The sequence below is a fragment of the Primulina tabacum genome, chromosome 8 (genome assembly GCF_025594145.1).
Source record: "Primulina tabacum isolate GXHZ01 chromosome 8, ASM2559414v2, whole genome shotgun sequence".
NCBI classification, from domain to species: domain Eukaryota; kingdom Viridiplantae; phylum Streptophyta; class Magnoliopsida; order Lamiales; family Gesneriaceae; genus Primulina; species Primulina tabacum.
Window position 1 is genome coordinate 19,484,479 of NC_134557.1, and position 19,252 is coordinate 19,503,730.

Genomic DNA, 19,252 nt, shown 5'->3' on the forward strand with positions numbered 1-19,252 from the left:
TAAAAACTCTATAAAAATAAATTTTTAATACCACTAAACTTCTACAAAATATTCAAAAATATTAATTAATTCAATACATGTAAACTTTTAAAATAATTAAAAATAAAAAAAATTTCTTATTGGAATACACTCAAAATAAATAACAATTGTTAAATATTGTGAGAAAGAAAAGGAAGATTACAGAAGCAACACCGAGAAGGCATGTGGCAACTATATTAAGTGGTACATAGTCGGGGAATCAAACTTCAACTGGCAACTCTCCCGTCCAGAGGTATATATATATTGATTGCTTGGATAACTCGTCGGGAGCACAAATTCCATGGCGGCGACGTCTCTCAGTACGCCTCGTCTCGGCTCCTCCCTCTCTTCTCCGGCGCTGCAAACTCTTCGCACCTACAGATTTGCGATTCCTTTCCTTTCCTTCCCTCGCTCCCATAAACAAGTCACTTCCAGAAACTTCCACGCACTCTCTCCTCTGAATCGCCGATTCTCGACAGCGATTCGCTCGGAGTCCACAAACGGAGCTGAGCCGCCTCGGAAGTACGACTTCGACCTTTTTACTATCGGTGCTGGCAGCGGCGGCGTCAGAGCTTCTCGATTTGCCGCTAATTTTGGGGCTTCAGTTGCTATCTGCGAGCTGCCTTTCGCTACCATTTCTTCCGACACCGCTGGCGGCTTCGGCGGCACGTATGTTTACTTCTGCGTTTTTTGCTTTCATTTTTCCCTGATGATTCTTTGATGCCATGCTTGGATGTCGAATTCCTGTGTTAAAAAAGGCTAAAGAAAAACACAGGGGGGCAAGATTGAACTATATATTATTATGCTTATACAAAATATTTGTTTTGCGTGCTATTCAGTCTCTCCTTGTGATATTTGGTCGTATTTAGTGGGTCTTTAAGCTTTTTGTTTTGGCGAGAAATGAAAATGCAAATGTCATGTTCTGAATATTATTAGGTATTATTACTCAACTTAACTATGAATTTCTGTGCTCAACTAAACCATGATTATGTTAAGTTCTATCTTCGTTGTTGAATGACATCTGACACATTCTGCAGAGCCAGGTTCGGATCAAAGTGTGTGTTTTATTCAATATTCTTCAATTCTTTCTGTATTTCATGTGTTGTTTCATTTTTTTCAAACATCTCTAGACAAAATCATGCTTTTTGTAGCAAATGAAAATGAAAGAGGTTTTTGATCTCAAAATTGATGCATTTGGCATTTCATGAGAGCAACTAGCTTGGGAGATTCTCTCAATTATATATCTAATAAAATATGAATCCTGTGAAGGTGCGTGCTGCGCGGATGTGTACCAAAAAAACTCCTTGTATATGCATCCAAATTTTCTCATGAATTTGAAGAGAGTGGTGGATTTGGATGGAATTATGAAGCAGAACCTAAGCATGATTGGAGTACCTTAATAGCTAATAAGAATGCCGAATTGCTGCGCCTTACTGGTATTTACAAAAATATACTGCAAAATGCTGGTGTCAAGCTGATTGAAGGTCGTGGCAAGGTATCATTCAGTTTACGTTGTCTTTTCTCTTGCTAATTCATAGATTTTGTAGCACTGAATTTGTGTTAGTATATGAGGATATTCTTGACTTTAAATGCAGATTGTGGACCCACATACAGTGGATGTGGGTGGAAAACTTTTCTCAGCAAAAAACATTCTTATTTCTGTTGGTGGGCGTCCTGTCATTCCTGATATTCCTGGGAGCGAATATGCGATAGACTCCGATGCAGCCCTAGATTTACCTTCAAAACCTACAAAAATTGCTATCGTTGGAGGAGGTTATATTGCAGTCGAGTTCGCTGGAATCTTCAATGGATTGAAAAGTGATGTGCATGTGTTTTTGAGGCAGAAGAAGGTGTTGAGAGGTTTTGATGAAGAGGTCAGAATCTAAGAAACCTCATCCATTAGCTTATGTGATACTTTATTAATTTTTTTGTCCGTAAAATGGAAGGAAATGTTCTTTAATTGTAGATCAGAGACATTGTTGGGGAACAAATGGCATTGAGGGGAGTTAAGTTCTATCCTGAGGAGACGGGACAATCCATTGTCAAGTCATCGGATGGTTCATTATCTTTGAAAACTAACAAAGGAACAGTTGATGGCTTTTCTCATGTCATGTTTGCAACAGGACGCAAACCCAATACAAAGGTGAATATTTTGGGCTGCGTTAACTGATTCATGATTTATAGGTGATACGGGTAAGTTTTAAGACCATGTTTTTGTTGTAAAGTGCGCGTATTGTTTTGTGTTGCTTTTAGTCTGGTTTAGATGTTAGTTTCCTCATTCAGCAAGAAGTTCCCTGCTTGTGCCACAAATGTTGGTTCTTTTGTTATTAATGCTTCGTATTAATGGCAGAATTTGGGTTTGGAAACAGTAGGAGTGAAATTGTCCAAGAAAGGAGCCATAGAGGTATGCTCTTTTGTATCCCCTCCTTACCAAAGATCTATTTTAATGGGAATCTGTATCTGAACACAATTGTTGTCGTTTTAATTTGTTTGTTTAGGTTGATGAATACTCTCAGACTTCTGTTCCATCAATATGGGCAGTTGGAGATGTTACTGACAGAATAAATTTGACCCCAGTGGCCTTGATGGAAGGAGGAGCGTTGGCAAAAACGCTTTTTGCCAACGAACCAACAAAACCAGATCACAGGTGCAATCTCAATTGCGCTAGAATATTTAGTGTTTCTGAATCTAAGTGAACTACCAAACAGTTAACCTGCAAATGAGCATTTTTTGGTTTGCGTGTGTGATGATGGAACTCTTTCTGATGTCATTTTAGCTTTTAATGACCATATATATCCTTGCTTTATTCAGGGAAGTACCGTCTGCTGTTTTTTCTCAGCCACCTATTGGTCAAGTTGGTCTTACAGAAGAGCAGGTGATTGTGAGGAAATTTTTCCTGCAACAAATTGAATGGGAGAGTTTTTAATTGCAAATCTTGCAGGCAACAAAGGAATATGGCGATGTTGATGTTTATACTTCGAACTTTAGGCCTCTGAAGGCTACTATTTCAGGTCTTCCTGACCGAGTTTTCATGAAACTTATAGTATGTGCAAAGACAAATAAAGTTCTTGGTTTGCACATGTGTGGCGAAGATTCGCCAGAGATTGTCCAGGTTGCCACCTTGGCCTATTTTTTGAGTTGTGCAGATTTGTTTTTCTTCCGATATGGTTTATGTGATTTTAAGGTCTTTTATCATTGAATCTGGATTTTCAGGGATTTGCAGTAGCTGTCAAAGCTAGCTTGACAAAAGCAGATTTTGATACCACCGTAGGTATCCACCCTACAGCAGCCGAGGAGCTTGTTACCATGAGGACACCTACACGGAAGATCCGAAGTTCTTCATCGGAGGTAAATCCACTTATCGTACCATAACACTCGGGATTATTAAACTTGATGATTGATGGAATTCATGGCCAATTTCTCTTTAATGCGTGAAGAATGTATTGCGGCCACCTACTTACTATTGGGCATTGACACTAACATTTCTCAATAGCATATTATGCCCTCTGATCGAAGAAACACGTTGTGCCTAACAAGTGCAGTAGATTGTTGAGAAATAAAATTGAATTTGAGTTCAAGTTCTCTCTTATACTTTCACCTATTTACTAATTAGTAGTATTATATTATAACTTATGAACTTAATTATCCAAATCAGACAAAAAATTAAATTAGACAAGTGAATAGTTAAACCAATTAAAAACCAATCAGATATAATGCACTTTTAGAAAAAAATGTGACAAAAAATGAAATTAGACAGGTGAATAGTTAAACCAATGTAAAACCAATAAAATATAATGCACTTTTAGAGAAAGTGTGACAAAGAAAGTAGCTGTTGTGATTTGTGAATGAACTCAAGCAATTATCAACATTTGACCAAGCACATATAATATCTAACTTTGCTATGTCTATCACAGAATTCTAAACAATCACGTCAAAGGATTCTATGTAATCTAAGGCAAAAATTTCTAGGTTAATTATCATCCTTTCTTTGGGACCTGTGAATTTATTTCTAAGAGTTCATATATTTCTATTAGGTTATGGTTAGACAAAAGCGCATTAAGACCCCTGAACTTTTAGCTTTTATCTTAGCCTCATAAAGATACCCGACTGACGATTTTGGTTGGGAATAAATATAACAAGCGGACTAGGTCAAGTTATAGTAAATGGATGATGAGTCCAAGTATCTATCCTATTGAGATTAATAATTAATTACTAGAATTTTTATCACTTAATTTAAACTAGACAAAATAAATAAGAAGATACATGAATTATTAATCTGAACTAGACAATTGCAATTAAAAATGACGGGTTCAATGATCAATGATGGATTTAACTTCGAATAAAGAACTAAGACACACAACAGAGCCACTTCTACTATGTTGACACGTGTTAACATTCAATTAATTATTAAATTCTTGACAATTATGGTGAAATCCCAATTTATTTATTAAACGATTCCTCCAGTTAATAAATGTATTTAGATCTACCAATCCAATTATTCCTAATTGAATTTAATTAGATCTAAATGCATTAAATCTTTGTGGAATTTCAGTTTTCATCTATAACCGCACATTGAAATCGAGTACTATTTGTAATTAGTTTAACCATGCATTGATCGACTTCTTTGTTGCTATAATTAACCAATCATCTTTCGATTTGTGATTAATATACAAACATGTAAATAGGTGATTATATTATTAACAAGAAATATTAAACCAACATCAATCAATAATTAAAATCAAAAGAATAATATATAAAATAAACTAAATATCAAACAAAGTATTGTTTGATCCTATCGTGGTTTTATTCTAAATAAATTTATTTCATAAAATCAAAATAATGCATAAATACAATGTTTGAATTCATAAGAATAAAATTTAGGAAAGAATAAGAAAATCTCAGCGCGGTTGGCGTGATTCTCCTCTTGAAGTTGTTATCCTCCTCTCTCTCAAACTTTAGATTTTTCCTTCCACCAAGTTCGGAGAGAAAGTTGTCTGTTGTCTTCCTCCAAGTTTTGTCTTCTTCTCTCTCTTGTCCTCTATTCACGTGTAGTGCTGTATATGTTCTGTGATCTCTTGTCTGTTATGTCCTTGATGTGTGTGTTCACCTTTTATTTCCTCTCATCTTAATGAGCCAATATCTCAAAAGCCCAAACTTTCTGTCCGTTTTCTTATTTCACGTGAATGACAAGGAATTGTTAAATAAGAGAATTTCATCTTTTAATATTTGATTGTCTTTGAAGTCTTGTACAATCACGTTGGAAAATACTGAAAAACTCTCCATCGATTATTTACTTAAATATCAATATTCTTTGAACTCATCTCAAAAAATAAGTTTTTTCATCTTTTGGTCAAATCTACAAATATAAAATTAATCTAAATAAACATAAATAAGGTATAACAATTCCAGATAAGCACGAATATGATAAAATAAAATCCCTAAAATCTCTAGGACTTATCAATACCAAATTCGATCTCTAGTTGATTTTACAAAGTGTTATTTGATGTTTTAATGTCATAATCAATCTGCAAGCGTACTCAAGATCACAAAACAAATAAATATAAATGATTGGCCAAACAACATTAATTGATTGTTGGATAACAAATTGAGCAAGAAAAGAATTATAATTGAAAAATGTTATCAAATATCCCTTAATAGGATCTTAATCTACTGAAATGCACAAAATGAACAAGAAGTGTAAAGTTCGACAAATGACAATAATATTAGATAAGTAAAATAATTAAGAGAGATTGTAGTGTTGAGGCATTAAGTTTTCCAAAATCTCGCTTGTAATTCTCCCTCTTGAATGCCCGATAAACCTTGAAAATCCTTGCTCCCTAAGTCTAAATGTTGAACCATAAGAATGAATCTATTATTCCTATTCCTACTTTCGTGAAATGTAGGTTTATGGCCTAAAAATTGTAAAGCTGAAGTTGAATCAGATGGTACTCTTTCCTTTTGAATATTGATTTCCAGCAAAATTACCTTCTTGAGTGACACGGACCTGTGGTCCGAACTTTTGGTGTGTAAGCTCATAGGGCATACCTGCAGGGCTGTGCACAGACCTTGCCATGTAGATGTCCTGTGATCCATGGTCTCTCTTTGGTCAAAGTTTCCAACTTTTGGTCATCGCCCTGTACCTTTTGGAGCATCCTTTGGCTCAATTCTGCATGGGACGAATATCTTTTATTTTTCTTTGTAATTTTGCCATTTTTTAACTAAAATCGACCTGCACGTAATGAAAACTTCTTCAAGACACAATATTAGCTTGAAACAAGCGAAGAAGGAATATGACAATAAATTATGAGTATGAAGCGATGACATGAATCTGACTCCTCACACTCCTTGTTACTCGAGTGTTTGAATCTGTGTCAAACTAGTTCTTTAGCCGTTGATGGGAAAAATGACCCTTGTTGAATGGTAACAAATCACTTAGAGGATACACAGGAACCTTTTGAATTTTAACAATTGTTGTAAAAGAAGAGTGACAAAATGAAGTTTTAATTGTTAGGGTGCAGTGTGAAATTGGTGGCTCTAAACACTGATATGATTTTTTTTTTAATTTTTTTATTATTTTGGGGTGCATTCACCATCGTGTGTTACATTTACCTCTTTTAAGTGTAAAAATGATGATATCTAATGGAGGCAAGTGCCAAATATATTAAATACATGAGAGTTGAATGCAAAAAAAAAGGCCATTTTTTTCATTGTAGTGAACCGTACTCGTTATCTACATTTGTCACTGTAAAAGAATTCGCCTCAATGTCAACAGATCTCCCTACAAAGTTAAATTCAACATTAGGTCAGCAGCAAGATTATCAGCTCCCATTCTCTCTCGAAAGCTGTTATAACAACTGATTGGATTTTGAATGTCTCTACTTATTTTCTTCCATGTATATAGAATTTTGTATAAACAAGTTGTTAATGAATGCAATAGTACAATCGATATATTCAGCTTATATAATTCTGTTAGTTACATCATGATTTCATCTAAAAGTTGACAATTTTATCTACTCTCAGGAAATGGAAGATTCTCAGGCCAAAGCTGCAGCTAAAGTTTGAGGTTATAGATGAAGCAATAAATTTATTGCTGAACTTCAGCTGCTTAGGTATCTCTCTCCAATATTTTTTTAAAATTTTTTATTGGCTTTATTTTATTGAGTTGATTTGTTGGTGCTTTGTGTACATTAATCCAATAACTTATCATTGAGTTTGAAATAAGCCTTGGCATTACCTTGATGTGTTCTTTATTTTATATTTGGTTGGAGTCAACTTCATATTTGCTTCTTTGAAAAAAGTCACAATCTCCAATGTGCATAATTCTCTTATAACCTAAAATTTTATACATGCAATCATCTTGCTATGGGTAGCAAATATACATCTAATTTGATTGTAAAATAATCATATGAAGTTCTCAGGTTTTAAACTGCACATACTTGAAGTTTGCAGCACGAGGGGCCTCGATTCTTTTCCTTGAAGGATTCGTCTTCTCTTGTGGAAAGGAGCGTGCGGCCTGCACTTGTTGAGTGTATGTACATGGAAATTAGGTCTTCTGTGGAATTTGTGTTTGGGGATCTGTGTTTATTACAAACCAAGAACTGGATGATAAATTGTATAATTCATCATCTGGTAATTGGGACTAAACTTGGTACAAATATAATATTTACACAATTTCCTACTTGTATTGTTTCTGAAAATCCAACGTTTTCTGCTAATAATTCACGCCTTGAAACAGACTACTCACCATAACATGATAGAGAGATTTTTTTCTGTTCCATTCTAGCAATTGTGTTTGTACTGAAAACAAACAAACAATAATTCAAGTTGTTGGGAGAATCTATACATTTTATGAAATTTCCACGGTGGTAATGAATAATGTAATGGTCCAAGATTCAAAATTTCACGTCCACAAAAGTTTATATCAATCCATGACTAATAAAATCACCCATATCATCATTTTTTTATTTTTGAAATTTTGATCATATCCGTATCCAATGGGATTGACAAGATGGTGGACTATATTAATATTTATATTTTTAGACATTGTTCTGTTAGCATGATATAATAAATAAATGATATATAATAAAAATAATTATAAGATGAAAAATAAGGATCAATAAAACATTGTGATAAATTGTGTAATGTATTGTTTAATTATTTTGTTAATTATATTATTATTAGTAAAATGCTCTCATCATATATATTAATTAGTAATATATTCTTAAAATAATTGCATAAATAATTTTTTTAGAATTAATTTATTGAAAATATTACAAATAAAATTAAAATGTTATATTAATTATTAAATTTTCACTAGTTTCGATTTCCGGAAAAACTAAAAAATCGATTATTATTATATAAAATAATTAGAATTTGATCATGACATAAATATGTATTTATTGTGATAATTAAAATAGTAATACAAATTCGAGTATTAAATAATAGTTAGTAACAATTATAATATTACAGTTAAAAATAATATAATAATAATAAAAATATGATCAATAATAATTAAATTCGTTATAATATTAGGCAAATTAAAATTTATATTTAAATATTATTAAATTTGTTGAATTTATAATTATTTTAAAATTTAAGATATTAAAGAAAAATTTAAATTAATCAAACATCCTTCATTCTTCCCCAAAGGATTATATAACCACCAACAAGAGAATAATAATCCATACAATGCGAGTTGGGTGGGGCTGAACGAGCCTATCTCAATCTTAATTATGCACACCAAATACATGATAAGTGAAAGATTAAAAATCAATCATCCAATATCATGCATACCAAACAATGCGTATGGTATTAATTAAACTCTCACTGATATCACGGTGAAACATTTTTTATAAATTCCATAAATATCTCTCTAATTTTCTCTTTTTAAAAAATTCTCTCTTTTTAATTTTTTAATAAAATAATCAAATAATAAATATTATTTAATAATTATAAAGATTATTTAATAATTAAAACATATATAAATGTTTCTATATATATATGTTTTTTAAATTTAATTAAATATATATGATTAAAAAACTATAATAAAAATATTATTTTACATATTACTGTGCGTTGCCGACTAGTCAACAAGTTGTTTAGAAAAATGGTCTATTATACAAGTGTACATGCACGGGTAAAAAATATTATTTTATCGATACACAAATATTATACAAACGCACACATGTACCATGATGACTGGTCTATAATCACTCAAAGAAATGGTTAATTCCAGAAGTTTATGGACACGGTTAAAAAGTAGTCTTTTATCAATCGAAACAGGAAAAAGTACCAAAATTTTATGTTAAATTCTAAGATTACTTGTTTGCTCAAATACTATTTCTGATAAAACTTTACACCGATTACGAAATAGAAATTTGAAAAAGAAATTAAGCGAGTCGTAAATTCGGTTCTCTCTTGATTATTCTCAAACCCAGACACTCGGACAATCAAATCCACACACACTATAAATTATTCTTCCAGAAAAAAAGTAGAATTAATTTTTTTATAATTTTTAAAAATTGATATGAATCACATGATCATGATTTATAAATTCATAAAACAGAAGTTACAAAAATAATTTTCCCCCCAAAATTATGGAGAAATCCATGTAGCTAGGCCTCTTCACTTGAAGTTCTAACTCCATCATGGTATTGGTACCAATGTTCAGTACTGGTTTAGGCCCAAAGGGGTTTTAACAACGATTTTAGTTAAAATCGTTGTCGTGGAGCTTTTTTTACGTAAAAGACAACGGTTTTATAAAACCGTGTCTATTTTTAGAGTCAATGACAACGGTTCTATAAAACTGTTGTCTTTGAGCGTTTATGACAATGGTTTTATGAATTGTTGTCTATTAGCGTGTTTTTTTGGACAATCAACAAGAAAACCGTTGTCGATTAGCATGATTTTTGAACAAACAACAACGGTTTGTGTAAGCTGTTGCCATATTTAAAACCGTCGCTATTTCAAAATTGCGACGGTTTGACTTATAACCGTCGCTAAATTTATCGACGGTTTAAAGAAAAACCGTCGCATGTACCGTTGCTAAATATAGCGACTGTCATAAGCCAAACCGTCGCAAAATTTAAATTTTGAAAATACCGCCATAATTAGCGACGGTTTTACCAATAACCGTCGCAAAATTTCTATAAATACCTGCATTTTCGATCCATTTTCTTCCACCCACTTCATAACACTTAAAATTTTTTCTGTCTTACACAATTTTACCACTTCGCACACTTAAAATTTTTATCTGTTATACGATTTTAGTTTTGATTTAGAGTAAATTTTTTCGCTTTAATTTTTGGTAAAGTGTTTCGGAGTGTTAGAGTAGGTGCCCGTCGAGCCAAGTGTTGGCCGAGGGTTCATGTTTAAACTCTATGTATGAACAATCTTTATTTTAATAATATTTGAATTTATTATTTTGGCACTTCTTTATCTGTATACCCATGCTAGTTGCATAGATAAAGCCCTTGAATATACAAATAGTAGAAAGAATATGAGATGCTCATATGATGAGTATCATGAAACTCATATTTGGAATACTGTATATTCTAAACAGTTCCTAGTCGATTCAGCCCCCGCTAAGAAGGATATAGGCCGCTCGAGTTCGAGACTAGTATATGCGATGTGAGTACCATGCTTCATTGGTAGGGGACATTGTGATGTCCGAGCAGGCAGATAGGTGCTTCTTGTAGAGTACACTGAACAACCCTCCATAAAGGACTTTCCAAGTGGTTCTCACTTATCGAGTGGAAACGTGCTAGTTTATGGTTGTACACCATTAGTCCTTATGACCCGGGACAACATTGAGACTCTATGTGCTAGAATTACACTTTGACTTGTTTACCGACTCTCATGGGGTCATCAGGTGGCAAGGTTGGGTGTTCTGTCAAAACATATAGGAGTCGATGCATTGTAGTCGGGGACTCACCGCTTACCTTCGGGTATGGATATCCTATGTGTTCTCATGTATGTGTAGTATGAAATCTCTGATCAGAGTATGGTGGTAATTATGAAAGGGGTTTCATAGATTACATCATCGATGCAACTACGATATGACACATAGTATCGATTCATTGACAATTCTCGATATACCAATGGTTGTCGAATCGGTCGGGATATATGAGTTGAAGGGACCGTACTGTACGCTAACCATAATTGAATGGTTCTTGCAGGCACTATCATTTGATACCTAGGGAATCATGTAAGCGATGATACTAGGCGTTTAACATGATTGGTTGGGTACTATCAGACTTGAGTTCTGACATTCTTGTTATCAAGGAGTTGGTAAGTAAGAATGGAGCAGTTGGGGTATGCTCGTATAAGGACATGTTTAGTCCGAATCACATGGAGATGTGAACCCACGGCTATTTGTATCAATGAACTATTGAGGGCCACACAAGTACTAGCTTTCTAGATCCCGTTGAGAAGTTAAAATAGTTCAATGTGTTGAACGGCTTATAAATGAGTTTATAAGCGTAAGGAAAATAGAAGTATGACTTCTATGAGAGAAATATAACTTTTAATTTATGAATGTGTTACTAAATTAAAAGTTGGCCAAATAAATAATGTATTTGAAAATTGTGATTTTCATAAACATTATTATGGACTAAATTAAATTAATTCAAGTGTTGAATTAATTAAACACTAGTGGGCCTAGTAGAGTCCAAATAATTAAATTAATTCAAGTGTTGAATTAATTAAATAATATTGGGCCTTGTAAAGCCCAATTGGAAATAATTATTTAACTAGTGGGCTTGAGTAAAATCAAGTAAAGTTTAATTGGGCTCAAATATGTTTGAGACAATTAAATTAAAGTCCATGGGCCTTATAATTGTTACAAGCCCAAATAAGAATGCATGATTGGGAGGTGAAGAGTTGGAGAATACTTTTTATTAAAAAATTGCATGGCATGCAAAAGTTGGTCTCTATTTTTTCACACACCAAGACAACTCATCCTCTCCCATTCTAACTAGACTTGGCCGAAATTCTTGAAGGATTCTCTCCTCATTTTTCTCTCCATTTTTCTTCTTCAATTGTTGAGGATAGAAAATACTTGTCCTTGAAAAATCTTCTTATTTTTTTAGTACAAAATAAGAAGGGTTCTAGCTTGCAAGTGGTGGGCCTAATTTGAAGCAAGGAGAGCTTGTAGAAGGTCATCCCATCAAGAGACAAGGTGTTTACACCCTAGTTGGAGCCATCATCAATCCATTGTGATTGATAGATAAATTTCATAACACCCTATGAATGTCATATTTCGTGTTTTTGTATTTGCTACACATCCTAGTACATGAGGTGTTCGGTTTTCTTGTTACAAAATAAATTTTGAACTTCCGTTACGCTTTAGAACACCTAAAACCGATCCCCTTTCAGGGAGGTCAAGACGGTATGATACCTTCTCGACTCTCGCAATTATAGGGAAACTGGGAAAGGTCCCTCATGCTTTCAGGTTAGACCCTTATGCACTCCACGTATATCTTTGAATTGGTGTTGATGAACAGTTTGTCTCCGATGGAGTACTCATGTTTCCTTCTTTTAGCATTCGCCCTTTTCTTCATACGCATGCTTTCTCTAATTGTGCTTGTGCCAAGCCCATGTGCTCGCTCCAAGACTTGACCATCTTCATGGCTGCGGGACTTTGTCATTTGCTAAGATATTGTTGTACTTTAGGGATTATTTGGTTGTTTCCACATAACAAGCTCAAATGGTCTCTTCCCCGTGGCTTCGCTTTGTTGTAAATAGTATGCTAATTGTGCCACATCCAAAATTTTTGCCCAATCTCACTGGTTAACACTAACAAAGTGCCTTAAGTAGCATTCCAACAAGCCATTCATCCGCTCGGTTTGACCATCAGTTTGGGATGAAGGCTTGTAGAGAAATGTAGCTCTGACCCAAGAAATTTGAAGTGTTCCATCCACAGCCGACCTATGAAACGAGGATCCCTATCGTTTATGATGTGTCTTGGCAACCCCAAATACTTGACAACATTCTTGAATAACAACCTTGCGGCTTCATCGAGAAGAGTAATCTTTCAGGCATGGAATGAAAGTTCCATACTTAAAAAATTGGTCAATCACCAACATGATTGATCCAAACCCATCAGACTTGCGTAAGGCATTAATGAAATCCATAGGGACGGAATCCCATGGACGCTCCACAACTAACAATGACTCAAGTAAACCAACATGTTGTCTATTCTCCACCTTGTCCTATTGGCAAACCAAGCAATTCTTGACATAGAGTTCCAGTTGGTCTCTCATTTGGGGCCAAAATTAAGAAGACTCCAATAAGGACCTTGTTCATCTTTGCCTAGGATGTCCCGCCCATTTCGTGTCATGAAATTCATGGATTAGGTCTCTTCTCAAGTACCCATACTTTGGCACATAGAGTCGGTGACATTTTCCATATAGAAGACCATCTTCAAGCAAAAATTGTCGAGTCTTCCTTGATCGCCAAGCTTGGACAACTCCTTGGCCATGAGATCATGTTCTGGTCCTTCCTTGATACGTCTGTAGGTCTTCCGAGGATATTCTAATGGAAGATAACTTTGATTTTTGATTTAGTGCATCGGCTAGAACATTGGCTTTGCCTGGTCGGTACTCAAACACAAAGTCAAACTCTACCAAGAAGTCCTGCCACCTAGCTTATTTGGGAGTAAACTTCTTTTGACATTGAAAGTAGCTTATGACAACCTTTTTGGTCTTGATGGATAATCGGTTATTGGAGCCACACCCTTAGACAATATATGATGGATGTCATCTCTTTTTCTTGAACGGTTTATCATCTCTTTCTCTTGTTGAGCTTCCAGCTTTCATAGGCTATGGGGTGCCCTATTGAATCATCACCCCTCCAATAAAAAAATCAAAGCCATCTGTGTGTACCTAGGATTCCTTGCTGAAATCGGGCAAGGCTAGAACGGGTTCCCGGCTGATCGCAACCTTTAAGTCTAAAAGGATATGGCAAATGTAGGGCCCAAAAAATAGTACACGTAAACCCTATACATGATCAAAATAATTTATTAATTAATAATTTATGTAATGCATGCTATGTGTTAAATTATTTTTAAATGTATATATTTTATTTTATGCAAATTAAAATGTTTTCTCGAGTTTTAGTTCTTCATGCGAATATTCAATGCCGAACCGGGAATGGAGACCACAGACGATTGAGATGTTAAAAATTTAATGTCATATTTTTATTAAGCCGAGAAATTAGGTATTTTAAAGGATTTACGAATTTAAGCATTTAAGAGTTAAATTTAATCAAGTGAAATAAAAGTATGTTAAGCATTTTGAATAGCAAAATTCGAAAGTAAGAGATTTAAATCCTTTCACTCGGGATACAATATTTAATAATTAATTTATGTCATAATTAATTAAATTAATTAGTATTTAATTATGGGTAAAATTTAGGGTTTGTAAGACTCTTAAATTGTAAAATTTTAAAAGTTGCAGGGCTTAATCAGTAATTAAAAACTTTGAGTAATTGACCTAAAACCCTAGTTAATATTTTTATTAAATATTAGAGGAGAGTCCTACGCTAGAATCCTCATTCTCACGGCTCTCACAAAACATACACCAAGACCACACACTAAACACACATAGTAAACATACACCAAGACCACACACTAAACACACACACTCACACACAATCTACCGAAACCCAGCCTAGGGTTGGAGGATATTTTCTATTCTTCTTCCAACATAAGCTTTAGCCGATCATCACACTACATTTTCTGAATATTTTAGTCACTTTTGAAGCAACAAAACGCAGTAAACCGTCTCTGTTCGACTTTTGTTTTTCCCTCGCGTACTTTTTTTATATTTCATGCGTTTAAAAAGAAAAGGCATGTCTAAACCTTTCTTTGACACATTGATCATGTTATATACTGTATTTTGATACAAATTATGCATTAAAACTTGTTGGTTTGATTATATGAATGCTATAACGTTATTAAAATCATTTTCGATATATATTATGCTATGAACTTCTCCATTTTCTCGAGTTTCGATCGCCGGCTTTGCTGGACCGATCCTAAGGCTTGCTGCTACATATGGTTATATTATAGGATGTGTTTAGGTGTCATTAGGTGGTCCGGGAGGGACCGACAGGCCGCTGGTGTATCAGTAGTTGAAAGAGTCGCACAACGTGCACATGGGGGTGATCTGATCGCAGCTTTGGAGTGCACGGATGTTTGAATTGCTGGACCAGGGTTCATGTCTAGGGTCTAGGCGGGGTCTTAGGGTCACGGAGTAAGCCTGGTATGGGTTGGTTAGGGTCTGGTTGGCTAGCATAAGGGCTGGAGTCGTGATTTCCAAGTTGCACACATGAAGGAGGCTCACGCGACTAGGGTACGACTTGTGTAGTTTAGTGGTTGTGCATGTGTCGTCGGTTGGAAAGGGTCAAACCAAAGTCTTAAGCGGTGTCTATGGGTCGACTCTAGGGCTTGGTTTGGGCTTGGTTCAAGTGAGAATCGATAGGATGTTGTAAAAAATGCACAAGTGCCATGTCACTCTTTGTGGCAGCTTGTGTCTTCATGTTTCGTTGTGCATGGTACGGGGTTCGGGCATGGTTCGGGGCTGGTTCAGAGTCTTGGACAGTAGGTTGGGATGTGTTTTACGTATGGGTTGAGTTCCGAGTCAATTGGTAGGTCCTAAGTTGTTCTATTTAATTCAGGAGTCGTATGCGTCCGAATGCACTTTAGGGGTTGTTTTGGGTATTTATTTCTCATTTCCTTCATTTATTATCTGAGTATCATACCCATGGGAATATATGTCATTAAAACTTAACAACTTTTTTTTCGATTGTGGTGAATACAAATCATCATTTATCAGAAATTTTGTACTATTAGATAACAAAAAAAGTGCTTTACCACAACCTTTAATCAAGTCTACAGGACCTGATATTGAATTCACTATTGTTTTTGTTAGTTTTAGTTCCAAGAAATATTTTTTGTCTCGGATAATTGTGTGTGTTGTATCACTATCAGGTATGCAAACTTCCATATGATTAGTTTCTTGTTTAGCTTTTTTCATAGTAGTTTCCATATTTGAACTTCAAAAAAATATGTAATGAAAAAAATTACTGACAATACATATGTAATTTATTGAATCAAATTCGGTAGTTGATAATTCTTCAATATTAATCAATTGGCATGATCAATTAGGACATCCTGATTGAACAATGATGTGAAAAATTATAGAAAATACACATGGTCATCCTTTGAAAGACCAGAAGATCTTTCAAAATAATAAGTTTCAATGCAAAGCATGTTCTCTTGGAAAACTTATTATAAGACCATCACCAGCTAAAATACAAACTGAATCACCTATGTTTCTTGACCATATTCAGGGTGATATTTGTGGGCCAATTCATCCACCATGTGGACCATTTAGATATTTTATGATATTGATCGATGCCTTCAGCAGATGGTCACACTCTTAGTATCTTTACAAACTTATCAGTAAACTACTGATATTCTTTTCTTAGCACAACTGATCTCAAAAGATCGAATACAATAAGGAGATGTGCTAGTACTTTTGCTCGAAAGATAGCCTGAAAGCTATGAATATATCTGATAAGTGAGCTTTTTCGTAACTGATCTTTGAAATCTTTAACTTTAAAGTTTACTCAGAATGAATGTGCGCAAAAGTTCTTTTCTCAGCTGAACTCGTCTGCTATTTATAGAATTTTCTCCCAACAGTAATATTGAATGCATTTGAATGATTTATATCCATTGATTTGTCTTTTCTGATTGTGTCAACATTCTTTTGACAATAGTACACTATAGCGTTTGGATATGAGGCGCTCCCACTAAAGGATACAATCTGCTATGTACAAATTGTCGGTTGTTTGATATGTTTCAGCTGATGACGTGTTCAACTGAATATCAATTGAGTATATGACCGATTAGATGTACTGATTGTACAACTGAGCTCTCATAACTGATAGTTTATTTGTCTTCATTCATTCAATCGGCTTTGATCAGTTCGGTTTGCCTTTGATTATTTAACACATTAATTATCAGTTCGGGTAACTTTAGTTCAGGTGTTTTCAGTTTGAGTAGATTCAGTTAAACCGATCAGTCCTGCACTCTTCAATCACTTAATTTGTTAAACTCCGAAATTATGATTCCAAAACAATGTGAAAAGGATGTAAAACAAATTGTGCACTTGAAAAAAAAAAAAGAAAATTAAATACCATATGCATTTGCAAACACAAAAGGCGTAACTAAATCATATATACATGCTGTAAAAATGCCCCTACTCTAATTGAAATTCCAAAGAAACAAATTGAAGACACTCATGAAGTCATGAAACGCTTGAAGCGTGGAAGACCAATCGGTTCCAAGGATAAAAATCCTCGAAAAAGAAAAAACATAGAGAAACACATTGATCACAAAATAGAGAATGATATTCCGGCAGAAATACATGATGATGAAAATGTTCTGTTAGAACCACAAACTGATGAGATTTGTGAAAATCTCTATCAATTATATTAATACAAGAAAAATATGGAACCAAAAAGATATAAAAGAAATTGATGAGATATTTTCTTACAATGCGGCATCTGACATCATAAATGACAATGAAGATCATAAACCAAAATCTTTTAGTGAATGTAAAAATTGACAGGACTGGATAAAATGGAAAGACGTCATCCAGGTTGAATTGGATTCGTTAAATAAACGTAATGTTTTATGGAGTGAACCGTTCAATAAAATAACCGACCAAATTTGGTTTTGGATCCGGTTCCGGTTCGGATTTTCGAAATTAGGTTCTGGATCCGGTTCCGGATCCGGATCCGAAAATCCGAACCGGAACCAGATCCGAATCCGAATCCGGTTTTGGTTCAATTTTTTTTTTTTTAAAATAAAAAACGAAAAAAATGATAAATGTTATATCTGTTAGCTAAAAAAATAATGAAAAAATAAAAAATAATAAAATATTGACATATCCGTTGGGCAACCGTTGCCCAATGGATTTTTTTTAAATAATTGCAATTTCGCCCCTAATTTAGGGGGTCAAATAACAATTAATTTTGCGGTAAAATTGTAATTTTTTTCCATCACTATAATATGTGCTTGTTTTTCATCCCTAATTCACCCAACAATCTCATTCTATTTTTTTGCACTCAATCTCGAAATATTAATATTTTCTACACAATTGTTATTTGATATTATTCATTATACATATTTACAAAATATATTTTCAATGACGTCGTCTTCAAACCGCAATTTAGATTTTGGTGAAGATTTTGCCTACATTCCCGATTATGAAGACTTTGAACCCAGTCACGAGGAAGAACATGTTGCAGAACTTTCCAACGAAGGTGGTGGGAATTTTCGATCATCATCTGTAGTTAGTTAGCTTGTATCTAATCTGATAGTGTTAGTTAGTTAGTTTCCTAATTAGTAGCACTAGGTTTGTTGGAGATCCTATTAATGTGGATCTGTAGATGTAAATCGTTGAATAAATGCTTCAGTAGGTTGAGCAATGGAGTTTAAGCTTTTCTCAGCAACATTATACACACTACTATAATCCTATATTCTTCAACATGGTATCAGAGCATGGGAAGATTGAAGGCATTCCTCCTTCATCATCAATATCAGACTCATCAAACCCATGTGAACCTCGAAACAGCATTCAAGATCTATCCCTCCTCTCAATTACTTCTCACAAACTCTCAGACCACAATTACTTGCAGTGGTCTAGCTCGGTTCTCATGTTTATCCAAGGGAAAGGGAAAGAAGATCACCTCTCAGACAATGTGTCCATCCTCGAAAGTTCAGCAGATCAGATCAAAGCTTGGAAGGCAAATGATTCAATGATAATGGCGTGGCTGATCAACTATATGACTCAGGAGATAAGTGAGAATTTCTTACTATTCCAGACCGCCAAGGAAATATGGGAGGCATTTCAAGACACCTTCTCGTGCAAAGACAATACGGCTGAACTCTTGGAGATTGAGGGCATGCTCCATGACCTCCGACAAGGTGAGAAATCAGTCACAACATACTTTACTAATCTGACTCGCTACTGGCAGAAGGTTGATCTCCTTGAGTCACATTGCTAGAAGTGTCAAGATGATGGAGAAAATCACAGGAAAATTGTTGAGACCAAGCGAGTTTTTAAATTCTTGTTTGGACTTGACAAATCACTAGATGAAGTAAGGAGCAGGATTCTGTCAACCAAGCCATTGCCTACCATTCGCGAGGGAGTTTCTGAAGTAA

At 34.5% G+C, this 19,252-nt stretch overlaps 1 protein-coding gene and 1 long non-coding RNA gene across 3 annotated transcripts; one reads left to right on the forward strand and one right to left on the reverse strand.

The window, feature by feature from the left end:
* The first annotated feature begins 226 nt into the window (after positions 1 to 226).
* On the forward strand, positions 227 to 7,698 carry LOC142553860 (glutathione reductase, chloroplastic-like). 2 transcript variants are annotated; one of them, XM_075664382.1, is made up of 11 exons: positions 227 to 687; positions 1,288 to 1,513; positions 1,614 to 1,892; positions 1,985 to 2,161; positions 2,369 to 2,422; positions 2,517 to 2,665; positions 2,830 to 2,893; positions 2,960 to 3,130; positions 3,232 to 3,366; positions 7,039 to 7,127; positions 7,430 to 7,698. In XM_075664382.1, the coding sequence occupies exons 1-10, from the start codon at positions 320 to 322 to the stop codon at positions 7,078 to 7,080; spliced, it is 1,665 nt and encodes a 554-aa protein (XP_075520497.1). In that variant the 5' UTR covers positions 227 to 319; the 3' UTR covers positions 7,081 to 7,127; positions 7,430 to 7,698. The 2 variants fall into 2 exon arrangements, with proteins under 2 accessions (XP_075520497.1, XP_075520496.1); XM_075664381.1 differs by having other exon boundaries at positions 228 to 687; positions 7,437 to 7,698.
* LOC142553861 (uncharacterized) lies at positions 5,080 to 7,591 on the reverse strand. The gene is made up of 3 exons (XR_012822020.1): positions 7,455 to 7,591; positions 6,742 to 6,796; positions 5,080 to 6,247 (listed from the first exon to the last, which is right to left on the reverse strand). It is a non-coding gene; the product is annotated as an uncharacterized LOC142553861 (long non-coding RNA).
* Positions 7,699 to 19,252: the final 11,554 nt, after the last annotated feature.